A 13,000-nucleotide genomic window follows, 5' to 3' on the forward strand; every position below is an offset into this window, starting at 1 on the left:
TATAAAAGTATATAAAGAGGTTATAAATACCTACGTATATATTTTTAACAAAGAGCTATCTAATAAGATACTATCTTTCTAAGATTATAAATATAGTAACTATTTATAAAAGAGTTAACACAAGAATTTAATAGTAAGTAAGGCTTTTTAGTTTTATTTATTAAGAAACTAAAAGGAGAATAGGGAGAATATATTAACTTTTAAGCTTTAAATACCGTTATAAAGAAAAACGAATATTCTTTATCTTAAATATAGAAATATCTAAATTTAATTACCTATAGAAAAGTCTTATTTAAGATTAATCTTATATAAGAATACTATTAGATTTAAGTATATAAAAGAGATTATAAAAAAATTATATTTAATATATAATAAAGAAAGTTTAAATATATCATAATACCTTTTAGACTCTTTAATACCTTTATAATCTTTTAGATTCTTATAAATTATATTTTATAACCTTTTATAAAGTTTATAATTATATACTTAAACGATATTATTATCTTTTTAAATTTAAAAGTAAAGTATTAGTAATATCTTATAGCTATTCTTAGGGTATTATAAGATAACTAACTATTTATAAAACTATTAAAATATATTATATAAGCTATAAAGCTAGAATTATATAAATATATTATTAGAAGCGAATAGCTATAATTATATTATAAGGCCGGTATCTCTATATAACTAGTAATAGTATAAGTAGAACCTCTATAGTTCTACTTAAGTAAGCTAAGTAGGATATTAGGCTAGTAAGTATTTAATATAAGGTTAAGTTATATATAGATAGGGTTCTAGTATAACTTAGATTAATTATAAAGCTATAGAAACTATATAAAAAAGAGTTATAGCTATTATACTTTTATTTTATATCTTCTTTAGGGATATCTAAGATACCTAAGGTTATCTAAGACTAAACCTTAAGGACCTTAGTAATCTTAGATCTCTATTAGGATATTATATACTTTTCTCGCTTAACCTTTTATATTCTAAACTATTTTCGTTCTTATTCGATTCTAGTTTTAGCTTACTAGCTAATTCTACTTTTAGTATATACCCTAACGTACGCTTTAGTATATACTTTAGTATAAAGGAATTACGAATATTTATAAAGTAGAGGTAATTAACTAGGTTATAGAGCCGGAATTAAATAAAAATAGTAATATTATAATAATATATTAAGAAGGTATAGATATAAGAGTTATAAACTAATATAAACTATTATTATTTAATTTTATATTAATAGATATTAATGTAATGTACTGTATATAGGCTAGGGCTATTAGGCTAATAACTACGGGAATACGCGCTCTAGCGTAGGTAAGATACAATATACCGCGAAGGCTATATAGAGGAGCTAAACCTAATTAGGAAATAGCGATATTAGGAATATAGTAATATTACGATATTACTAGTATTCTAATATTACGTATTACGAATATATATACGAAGTTATTTTATAGTTAGTTAGATACTCTTCTAACTTCTATAGTTAATCTTAAATCTAAATTTAACCTAGTTTAGTAGAAGTTTATTTATACTATTCTATATTCGTATTCTATAATACTTACTATAGTAACTAACTATACTACCTATTCTAGAGCTACCTTTATTATACCTTAGGTGATTTAGAGCTTATAATCATTAATAAGGTACTAATTAATCTTAATTAAGAAGTATAGAAGATATTAAAGGTAATAAAGTAATAATTATACTAGTAAAGGGATATTAATATTAGTAATAGTAAATAAAAGAGAATAGATATATCTTATAATTTAAGATAAAGAGAATAATATAGAATTATAAATAAATATAAATAAATATAATACGATATAAAGAAAACTAAGAAGAGTAAAGAGATATATATTTAGTTATAAAAGTAGTAAATAGTATTTATAAATACTCGTTATAAGCTCTTATAAGCTATAATAACTTATAATAAAGTAAGCTAAAACGCTTACTAATAATAACTACTTATATAAAACTACTCATATAGAATCGCTAAGCTTAGATATTAATAACTTATAAACATTAGCGAACGAGTTATAAATAGATATAAAGATTAGAACTTATACTCTTAAGAGAATACGATAATACGAGTCTTAAAAGCCTTACTACTCTTATTACTACTACTACCTCGTTAATTTCTTTTATAAAAGATTATAATTAGCTTACGGATCCTTATAAGTAATAAAAAAGAAATATGACTTACTTAGTTAGAGTAGTTAGTAGTTTATAGCTACCTCGTAGTTAAGTACTTAGCTTAGTTATAAATATTAGTAAGTAAGTTACGAATACTTATATTTAAACTTACTTTTTCTTTTAAAAGGTTTTATTAGGGCCGACCTAATTAATATAATTATATTAATCTAGTACGAGTTAGTTATAAGTAGTTATATTTTAATATTTAAACTACTTATAATTATCTATATTCAAGTATATAAACTATTATACTTACTTATAAAGATATATAAATAATTATAAACGCTTATATTTTATTATAAGTACTTATATAAATTAGATTTATCTATTTTCTAGATTTAACTAAATTAGAATATAACTATTTGTAATTATTAGTATAAACTTCTTAAAGAAAGTAGTTAATTATTAAAGTAAAATTATAAATTAAATAATATTAAAACTTAGTTACTAAGCGACTATTTAATAACGAATAGTAATAAATTATAACTAAAAGATTAATAAAGTATTATTAATAAGGATTAAGTACTTAATAATAAGTATTATACTATTACTAAGCTAAGAGAAAAGGCTTATAATAAAGTATAACTAAGATTATGTAACTCTAACTCTTTATTATTAGCTACGGCTAAATATAAACTTTTACTAAGTCTAAACTTTAGTTACGCCTAAAAAGGTTAACTTTAATTCTAGGCTTATACTAGTTAAAAAAGTTAATAACGAGTTAATAAAAAGGGTATTTTAAGGTTACTAAATAGCCTTAAGTAATCGCGAACGAATTTAATATAGTAATTATTAAGGTATAGGTTATCTTATCTTATAATTATTAGTAACTAGAGTATAAAAAAGTATATAACGATACGTAATTTACAATTATTTAGTTAATACCTAGAATTAAAAAATATCTTAGCTATAAGTAGGTATTCGTAATAATACGTAATATTCTAGGTAGGGGAGAATATAATAATTAGCGTAGCTAAGACTACGCTACTTACAAGTACTTACGACCGTAGTCTATAGGTATAAAGCAGCTAGCTACCCTCCCTTTAAGGGCTAGTTGGCTACGTTTCAATTTACTTATTATAACACCCTTAGATATTAAACTTCCTGCAGACACAACTTGAGAGTAGTCTTCGCCTCAGTCCATTCTCATCTCAACAGCCGGTTGACGCATTATGCCAGTGTATGCACCTTCCTTCTTGACACTTTCCATGACCGCCTACCTACAAATGCTGCTTATGATTCTGTAACGACACGCCCGGAGAACACCGCCTTGTGCGCAACAGTCGAAGGGACGATCTGCTTCCAGCAGGCACATTGAAAATAGCTGCAATGGTTCGTTGTCTGGAAGTTTTACAGTACAATAGTATGAAACAGTGGCCGCTAATTCTTACGTGATTCCTCAACCCAGAATGCATGATTTTGCGCAGGGCTGCTATGGTGATGATATGGAAGTACGCAGTCCATTTGAATTATGGTTTTTATTACTAGACGCCGCTCAGGCGGATGAGCACATCTCATACCCATACAGTCATGACTACTTCCTATTCTGCCTTTGAAATCTGGTCCTAGCTAGTCCCCGCGGCGCAAGCTTTGAGCAAGTAGCTTTTAGACCACTAGTCGCCAGACAATCTGACTAGCACCTGGCACTTTCACACCATCTCCCAAACACCTACCAATACCTGAGTTCTTGCTCTGGAACTTACTCGATGTCTGCTCGCGCTCAACCTGCCACCCTTCTCCAGTAGTCACGGTGGACCTTGCTGAGGTCGTCTGGGCCTTGAGTCTTACTAATGCCAAGTCACTGCGCACGTATTTCACGTATCGATTTGGTGGACAAATCTGCTGCAGCGTCCCAGGATTTCGGCAGCCGTCGTCCGCAATTTCTTGAACGTCACCTTTAGTGGTGATTGCTTCTTGCTTTCCTGAGAAGGGTGGCCAGTGCACACGCCATTGGCTAGAGTCGTACCTGACTGTGCTTCTGATGCCATTAGCGGTGCTTCGTCGCCATGCATAGGAGTTGTTGGACATGTTTCGTTCTCATGCCACGTCCGCCGGCTGCATTTCAGGGCGCGGAACGGAGACAGCAAAGCTGAAACGGATCTGTATATGTGTACTAGTACAGATGCTCGCTCATGTTCTTGTTGCGATGATGAAAAGACCGGTTCTGGCGGCCCTGTGGCTTGAGATACCTGTGGTGCGGAGGAGAAGATCGGTACTGGTGGTCCAGAAGACTGGAAACCCTGAGTGGCTACGTTCAGAACAGCTGCACCTGAAGTGGCCTCACTGATCCATAGACCTTTGGCGATCGTGCGTTTGAATCGATACATTCTGATCATGTTCTGTGGTGACCATGTATCCTGGTGAACGAGGCTCTGGTGGCCGCCATCGATCGCGGCCTGCCCGTATACGTAGCGGTAAGCATCCTTTGCCATCTCGTCCAGGATGTGCACACGGGGGATGGCGTAAGCAGTAGATGCACACTCCAGCATGCACACATGGTGACTCAGCTCGGTCCATCGTGGATCGTATATTGTGCCTTCAGGAAGAGCAGCCTTGAAGCTCGCAGCATAATGTTGTCGGTAGTTGCGATCCGCATCCATTCCTCCATGTGGGTGGTAAAAGCCAAGGTCCGTGACTTCATCCATATACTTCCCAGGGTTGCGATCTCTGGTGATGAACGGAGGGTAGGCGGCGCTACCCACGATAACAGGTGCGACTCGCACGTTGTCAAGGTCAATGAAGCCGGTAACCTCCCCATTCTCGTCAACGAAGATGTTTTGAAAGTCTGGATCTGCCACGCACAAGGACAGTGGTGCATCGCGCATGTACCGTGGTATGGTCTCGAGCATCTTCTTCACCTGAATGTCGCTATTCTCGCTGCGCCGCAGGTAGTGGGTCAAAAGGCCGACACGTTTTGATACGTCGCGGATATCTTTGCGGATCCAGTCACTGGTTGACTCAAAGGGTCCGAGCTTGCGTGTGTCACCCCAAGGAGCGTCAGAAGTGGTCTGATACTCGATTTCGTAGTCAACCCCTATGACCCTATCGCCATCGAAGCGTAGCATACCAGTCTTAGAGAACTGGACACAGTATAGCTTGGCCATCTCTGTGGCCACGCTTGCCACTGCGGTAAGGCATTTGGCTTGATCGAACTCTTCGTCTTGCCAGCGGTCCCACAAGGATCGACCAGGGACGAATGACATGAGTCCAAACGCAGCACCAATTGTGTCTGGGCTGGTATCCCAGCAAAATACATCTGGAAGCTTGAACGTGGTGGACCTCATGAATCTCATAGTCCTGTACTCACAGTCCATCTTTTCCTTCTGGAGTGGTGAAGGAGCTGCACCGTAGCCAGGTATTTTTGCAACCCAGTGGACTCCGTCATCGAAAATTATGAAGTAGACGAGGTTGTAGCTGCCACATGTCGGCTCATCATATACCTCGCAAGCCGTACTCATGCTTTCACCGGCTTCCAGCTGCAATCGCTGCCTTAAATTGAGCGCGACAGTCTTGAGCGATGTCAGACGGAGGTTCTGGAGTACCGGCTCAAATTGGTCGAGCGGTGAGCCATCTTCATCTTCGCTCTCATGCTCGCTGTAGGTCTCCTCGTCATTCTCCGCTTCGGCTTCGTGGTGGACGCCCTGCAAAGTCTCGCCAAGACCAAGGCTAGACCCATCATCCAGGTCTGCGTTGTTGTCGTATGCACTACGTAGCTCCGCTTCCTCAGGGTAGACTCCATTCTCGCCGTAGGTGCCGTCTTCATCATACACCTCGTCATCGTACACTCCATCCTCATCAAAAGCGTCTTCCTCGACGTAAACTTCGGTCTCATCGTTAACATCATTGTCGTAGGATAGCTCTATGTTATCAAAGTTCTGGGCCTCGTTCTGCTCGTCTTCCTGCTCGTCTCCGCCGCTTGCTTCACTGTTGCCAGGGAGTGTTTTATCGTGGCCATTGTCGACGCCAGCATGTGGCTCTCTCGCCCCATAGCAGCGGTTGGCGATATCAGCTCCTTGGTGCCCTGTGGATAATGCGCTCTCTTTGTCGGAATCTTTGGCCTGAACCCCTATTTTGGATGGAGTGTCGTCATTGGTCTTGCCAGTCTTGGCGGTTTGGCTTGGCGTTTGGGCAACCACACCTTCTTTGTCCTCTTTCTTCTGTTGAGGTACCTTCCTGATTTTCTTTCTTGCAGAAAGGTCGTCAGGGCTGTGGCTGCGCTTCTTTCCAAGCTTCAAGAGAGGAAAGTGCTGTGTTGAGAACTTTTTGAGCTTGCCGAGTCCGAACCGGTCGCCGAGTGTTGATATGCGCGTCCCAGACATACTGAATTGGGGCATGCCTTCAAATTCAAGGTGTGTTCGAAGATGCAGATGCCGATACAGGTTTGGGAAGCAAGTGCTGAAGAAATGTAAAGGTATGTCGCAAGGTGTAAGTATTCTAACACGGTCGAAGCAGCCAGCCACTAACACAAAGTGATACTGGCGCACTTTCATTCACTCGTCACAACTTTGGCGACCAACAAACGGCACTATGGACACCATTGCATATCACGACTTCACTCTGACAGCACGACGCGAAGCTACAAATACATCGAAGTGTTACCACCATGACTCGAAACCTCTCTGCTACTGCTCGTGGTTGACCTAGGTCTATACAGCTTTGGTTGAGCAGATGAGTGAGTTTCTCTCGTCGTTGCAGCACTCAGACAGGCTCGGTCTTTCTCAATGCCACCATGATCAGCGATATAGCAGTACTGGCTGCCCTGAAAAGCTTTTGACTGCACAAGCGGTAGCGATCCATAGCGAGTTCTTCCCGGACTCCCAATCTGTTCCTGGTACAGTGCTCTTGGAACTGTTCTCGACGCTGCTGCTTTGGCTCGATGCTGTATATCACTAACGTCCCCTTCTCGTTTGCCCGTTGCCCTGCTCACAGGACTGAAGTTGTCCATCATTGCGTTTGATAGCTACAAGGTCAGAAATGCACTCTCTTGCTCGGCAGCGAGGTCACCCAGCGTTTGTTGTTTACCTGAGGGATTATTTCTTCGAGTCGCGTCCTGGTTCCCTTGCTCTACATCTACATCGTTGCTTCTACCAATTCCAAACCTTGTACATCCTGCTTCTTGAGCTCACAGAGCCTTCCCTTGAAACAACTGTTATCATACTTCTTTCTTACTCCCTTTCAACCAAACCTACACCATGGCTCCTAAAAAATATCAGAAAAAGACTGGCGCAACAAAGAAGCCGAAGATCACGACAGCTTGCGGCTTCGAGCAGCAACCTCTAAACGACGATCCCACCCAGAAGATGTTGCAAGTCAATGCGGTCGAGTCCGTGATCCGACGTGGTGGTCATCACTGGTAAGTCGCTCACCGCTAACCTTTCACCTCATCGAAGGGGAACGTACTAAGTAGCTATACAGCCCAGACAAGTCCGATGGTGACCATGCCTTCGATCGAAATCGATGTTCCGCTGCAGGCCACGCCGGCATTTGCCCGGATTGTTTTGGCGTTTTCAAGAAGGCGGTCGGCGGGTGTACAGCACACCATGCAGTCGGCGACAAGCTTTTGCCTGACTGGCCTGACGACTGGAAGAAGCAGTACGAGAGAAATCAGGCAATCGGACTCATCGGGCCAAACCCTTGGGTTCATCAACGCCTAGATGAGCTAGACCGAGAGGAGAAGGCTCGCGAGGCGCAGAGAGCCGAGCAGGAGGCGATTCGTGCCGAGGAAGCATCGCAGATGGAGGAGCTGGTAGAAAACCTTGAGGACTTGTCTGTTGCTGGGGACGCGGCCATGCTTGCCAAAGCCATGAAGGAGCTTGATGACATGAAGAAGCGGGAGGCTGACCAGATTCGAGCTGCGGCCAGGGCAGATGTTGCTGGACCGGATGCAAACGAAGCAGGTGGTGGAGCTCAAGGAAATGCTGGAGGTGGTCGTCGTCGTGCTGCAAATGGGACAGGACGTTCTTATGCCGACCAAGTTCGTGGTGACGCAGGTCGAAAGAAAGGTCCTAAACTTGGCAAGAAGTTCCGACCAACGAGTCAAGCAGTCGCTGCTCGAGGCTAAAGCAGAGCTGAAGGTGTACGTATGGGCGTATATGGGCGTGTCTTAGTGATACAAAAGGTAAGCCACGAAACTTTCAAGGTTCGCTCATGGTTAGATGAACTAACATAAGGTGCAGGAACAACTACTACGACCACAATGGTGATGCTTTTGTTTGATCTGGTTCAGATTACGAACGTACGCCGGTCACATTGCTGTGAACTGTAATGGCAACATGCACGAAAATCAAAATGGGAAAGCACAGGAGTTTGGTGAACAGGAACAGGTGTTGCGATCCGAGGATTGGAGGACTGGTTCAGCACGGCGTATTGGAGTGTGTGGTACAAAGTTGGAAACGTCCGCGTGTTGGTTACATTGCATTGTTTTTATTGCCTGAGCCTTTGTCCAGAGCTGAAAGGGTCTCTCTTAGGTGGCAAGGTATAGTCATGCGTGTGGATGCATGGCGTCCTGTTAGCTCTTTGTATGTAACAAGCAGAGCGAATGTCAATTATGAATGTCATGCCGTTGCATTCTTCCTCCCTCGTGCTCAAGCCAGCCAACTTACTGGTTACGAATCGAATCTTGAGCAAGCCGAGCTCGGACTCGCTACTTATGAATATACTCAGGGATTTCTTTGCAGAGGCGTTGACAGGCACATAATCCAAGACGTACAGCTGTCTTGCCTCTACTTGGTCTCAAGCCTATGCCTGGTCAGGCAGGATAAACATGTTAAGACGCAACTTGTGAACTGCGAGCAGGGCTGAATCTTCCACCTGCAAGTACGCTGAGGAGTAAGCAGACCTGCTGCGTAGACTGGCTGAGGATGCTGTCCGAAAACAGGCCCAGAGTTGCTGTTCGTGATTGCCTACGTGCTTCGAACGATCAGCAGCACCATGAAAGCATTGTGAGCAAATAATAGTCGCACAGCTTGCCGAATTGAGTGCTTCGAGAAGTCTCGCATGCCTACGTATGGTTTTAGAATCCACTATGAACAAATAGTGTGTACGCAAGAAGAACATATATCTCAAAATGAATTTCTCATACTATGCACGTAATCTCTAACTTCTAAATCCAATCAAATCTACCACACAACGTCGTAGAGCACAAACTATATTAGCTGCAGTCTTCCCTCAGTCCCTGACGATCTTCTTGATCGCTATGCACACAATGCCCTCCAACGGTATCACTGTGTCAGGACTAAGTCCCGTCACTGCTGCTGTTTTCGCTCCCCATCGTGCGCTCCACTGGCCTTCCACTGTCCTCTTGGTGATAAGGTCACAGGTCCCGTCCTGAATATTTTGGTGCTATCAAAGGCCAAGTCCCTGGCTCAATCATTATACCAATGCCAAACACTGCTACACGTATTCAAGCAAAATTTACCCAGAGGACTTAAGCTCTTGCGACGGAACAAGTTTGTCAGCTTAATCCCGGACTTCCCAATGGTAGACCTCGTTGAAAATTTGTGCAATGACGCCGGGGAAGTGGAAGTTGAAGTTGGTGCCGTCGATTGCGATGCCACCGTTGAAGCTGCGTCAGATGAGCGAGATGATGTAGGAGATGATGATGTAGATGTGCGAGTCGGCGATGGTGGCTGATTCATATTTTGCTGATCGTCTGCTGGTTCGACAGCTGTACCAACGCTACTGCCTGTAGCGTCTTGCAGTCTGGACGTATGAGCCTCAATAGACGAAGCGACCATGACTTCACATTCATTCGAGGTGGCGGCGACCTTGTCAGCTTCCAGCAGACTATTTGCTGATCTTGATGCCGAAATTACTGCAGACGGCTTCGCAGATCGTGTCTTGCTTTCCTGTTGTGCAGAACTGTTTTCGTTCTCGTCATCCATTTCGGACTTTAGAAGATCAGCTCGAGCACTAGTCCAAGCCTCTTTCTCCAATTCAGCCGTGTGGCTTCGTTCGTGGTATGGGATGTTGGCTGGCTCTATCTTCCAAAGCCCATCCCTAATGGTGGCACGAAGACGATGCTTATGGAGAGGTTTCTTCGTCGCCAAGTCACCAAACGATCGTAGGTTTAGCGCTTTGAAGTCGTTGCGCCATCTGCTCTTGACCCCGTAGGCACTAAAATATGCAGTCCATGCAAGGTTCTGCAGAACGTCGAATTGATGAAATGGGTCCATCCAAATGGTATCCTCGAGGATCATGGTGCGGTCGCTGAACCATGTCCATCTCGAGTCGTAGTGGACAGAAGGAGGCATATTCTCACCGAAGCACTTTGCATAGTGATTACGGTATCGCAGAAAGTCGCCTGAGGTGTATAACACCCCTGCTTCCAGTTCTTCTTGTCGTTTGAGAGGAGCGCGGTCCTTGATCAAGAACCGCGGATACGCAGCAGCACCAATGATGACTGGGGCCACCCGCATATTGTCCATGTCGATGAAGCCAGTAATCTGGCCTGTGGTTGGATCACAAAGAACATTCTGAAGATCCGCATCACGTAGGCACATTGACAGTGGTGCCTTGCGCATGAATTTTGGCGTAGACCTTAACACCATCTTGACGTTTTCGATGCTGCCGCCTTTAGGATATCTGTTGGATCGATCTATCTCAACTTCGTGATTTCTGATCCACTCTGTATAATTCTTGAACGGGCCGAGCTTGTGGTCTGAACCCCATGGACTGCTCGATGTACTCCAATGTTCGATCTCGTAGTCGACGTGCGAGACCTCGCCTTGTTCGTCGAAACGCAGCATACCGGTTTGGTGGAATTGAAGAGGGTAGAGTTTGGCCATTTCAGCGGCTACACCAGCAATTGCTGTCAACCGCTTCTGCTCGTCGAAATCAGCCTCCTGCCAACAATCTCCAAGCGATTCACCCGGGATCATGGAGATAAGCCCGAAGGCAGTGCCGACCTCCTCCGTATTTGTACTCCAACAATAGACATCAGGCATCTTGAAGCCAGTCTTTGAACGAACATACCTCATCGTCTGGTACTCAAGTTCCATCTTCTCAATCTGAAGGGCAGAGGGTGAAGCTCCATATCCAGGAAAACGAGCTATCCATTCCACGCCATCGTCGAACGTAAGCACCAACACAAGGTTGTAAGTCCCGTATAGAGGATCCGAATCTGCTTCGCAGGACGAGACACGCGTCCTGCTGCCACTCTCGCGAAGCATGCCCTGTCTGATTTTCAGAGCTAGCTCTCGTAGAAAAATCACGTCAAGGCTTTCCATAACTTCCTCGAAACGGCGCAGACCTTCGTCTTCAGCATATATGTCATGCACGTCGTCCGCGTCGTCGAGCGATGAATCATCCTTGATGGCGTCTTGCTTGAGTAAGCTGCGCTTTTGGTCAGCAACATTGTCCGCAATATCCTCCTCTTCGTTGGGTGGCAGTGCCTCTTGCTCATTGCTGGTAGTCTTCTCCTCGTCTCTAAGCAATGCGTCGCCCGTAGCGTTTTCGTTGAGGTGTTCTTTGCCATCTCTGATCCTATCATCATAGATTTCGGGGTCCTTGCATGCATCTGAACCAGCTTCTGCCAATCCGGTCTTGCAGTGTTCCGACAGTCCTTCGTCTCTTTCTAGGCTAGGCTGGATGCTATCTTGGGTGTTGCTGGTGTTATCGTAAGAGGTGCCATTCTCCATGGCGTCGACAGAGTGCCCATCAGCCGACTCGGCTTCACTAGGTTCAGAATGTGCTGCAGTGGTATCTTGTTCAGCACCCTGTTCCGTACCCTTGGATGAGCTGCCATCGTTCTCATCGCAGTCTTTGGGAGTCTGAATTGATTGGCAAGCGTTCGCGACGCCGACTGTAATGCTTTGAACCTGAACCGACGAGCCGCAGTAAAAGTGTGTTGACACAGCTGTTGATGATGGCAATAGGTTCACGTTGAGCGCTTTTTGCGCGATGGATGCAGCCTCTTGCTGCGTTGGCTTCGCAGGTCCTTCTTGGACTTCGGTGATTGGCACATCGCCGAGTGCCTCGTTGCCACACTGCTTTTCGTTCTTTCGCAACGATTCGAGTTTACTAAGGAACTTTTTGACTTTCTTGTCGTTGTTGGTCGTCTTGGAACGATTCTGCTGGGTCTTAGAGGTCTGCTGTCGGCCTGTGGTTGTGTTTAGGGTCTTCAGGCCAGTCCAAGCCATTCGCCCCTTGCCAGCAATAAATTTCTCCTTCCCATAGCTAACGCTCTTTCTGAACGCTTCGTTGACTTTGCCCATGTTTGTTAAGTTGGAAAGCAAGTCGAGATATTGTTACACTGTAACAGCTGTGTATGCAGGAAAACATCGACGTTCGAGGACGAAGTCGCGCTTCTTATGGGCATTCCCGCAAGTGCAAGGCAGTGGTTTGCAACCAAGGTGACCAGGAGCCCTGAATTCATCTTTGTTCGCCTACCGTATTGCTCAGGTAACAAGTGAAAGACAAACAGGCATTGACTTACGAGTCACCAAGTCCACCATCACCAAGAACAGAAACAAGCCATTAGCACGAGCCAGACTCACCCTTGCGTCCAGCATCAGGAGGGCTTTCAAACGACATCTTCAAGCGAAAATAATAATAACCACGTCGCTGATTGCTCGAGCAGGGCGTTGTACGAAGGTGCTAGGTTATCTAAGGACAGTTGTCGAGCTTCTGCTGAAGAGGAGGGCATGGGGATGACCGGCAAAGAGTTGCGGTGAATGTTGTGCTGCCCTCCGAGGTATGAAAACAAAGGTGACGAGGGAGCAGCTGAACCTGGTCTTCTGCAGAGGAGTGCAGCCCGCCAGAGCCAACTTCATAATCTGAACACGCCACCGTCGGCAGC

At 43.5% G+C, this 13,000-nt stretch overlaps 3 protein-coding genes across 3 annotated transcripts; 1 reads left to right on the top strand and 2 right to left on the bottom strand.

Annotated features, from left to right (window-relative positions):
* Positions 1–4,016: 4,016 nt before the first annotated feature.
* PMZ80_001783 (uncharacterized protein) lies at positions 4,017–6,521 on the bottom strand (the record flags this gene model as incomplete). The annotated part of the gene is made up of 1 exon (XM_064870223.1): positions 4,017–6,521. The coding sequence occupies one exon, from the start codon at positions 6,519–6,521 to the stop codon at positions 4,017–4,019; it is 2,505 nt and encodes an 834-aa protein (XP_064735720.1).
* An 873-nt stretch (positions 6,522–7,394) lies between these two features.
* Positions 7,395–8,263, top strand: PMZ80_001784 (uncharacterized protein; the record flags this gene model as incomplete). The annotated part of the gene is made up of 2 exons (XM_064870224.1): positions 7,395–7,555; positions 7,618–8,263. The coding sequence occupies 2 exons, from the start codon at positions 7,395–7,397 to the stop codon at positions 8,261–8,263; spliced, it is 807 nt and encodes a 268-aa protein (XP_064735721.1).
* A 1,397-nt stretch (positions 8,264–9,660) lies between these two features.
* PMZ80_001785 (uncharacterized protein) lies at positions 9,661–12,416 on the bottom strand (the record flags this gene model as incomplete). The annotated part of the gene is made up of 2 exons (XM_064870225.1): positions 9,661–9,766; positions 9,823–12,416. The coding sequence occupies 2 exons, from the start codon at positions 12,414–12,416 to the stop codon at positions 9,661–9,663; spliced, it is 2,700 nt and encodes an 899-aa protein (XP_064735722.1).
* Between the last annotated feature and the right edge of the window lie 584 nt (positions 12,417–13,000).

This window comes from Knufia obscura (genome assembly GCF_036327395.1).
Source record: "Knufia obscura strain CCFEE 5817 isolate CBS 148926 chromosome Unknown scaffold_1, whole genome shotgun sequence".
Taxonomy (NCBI): domain Eukaryota; kingdom Fungi; phylum Ascomycota; class Eurotiomycetes; order Chaetothyriales; family Trichomeriaceae; genus Knufia; species Knufia obscura.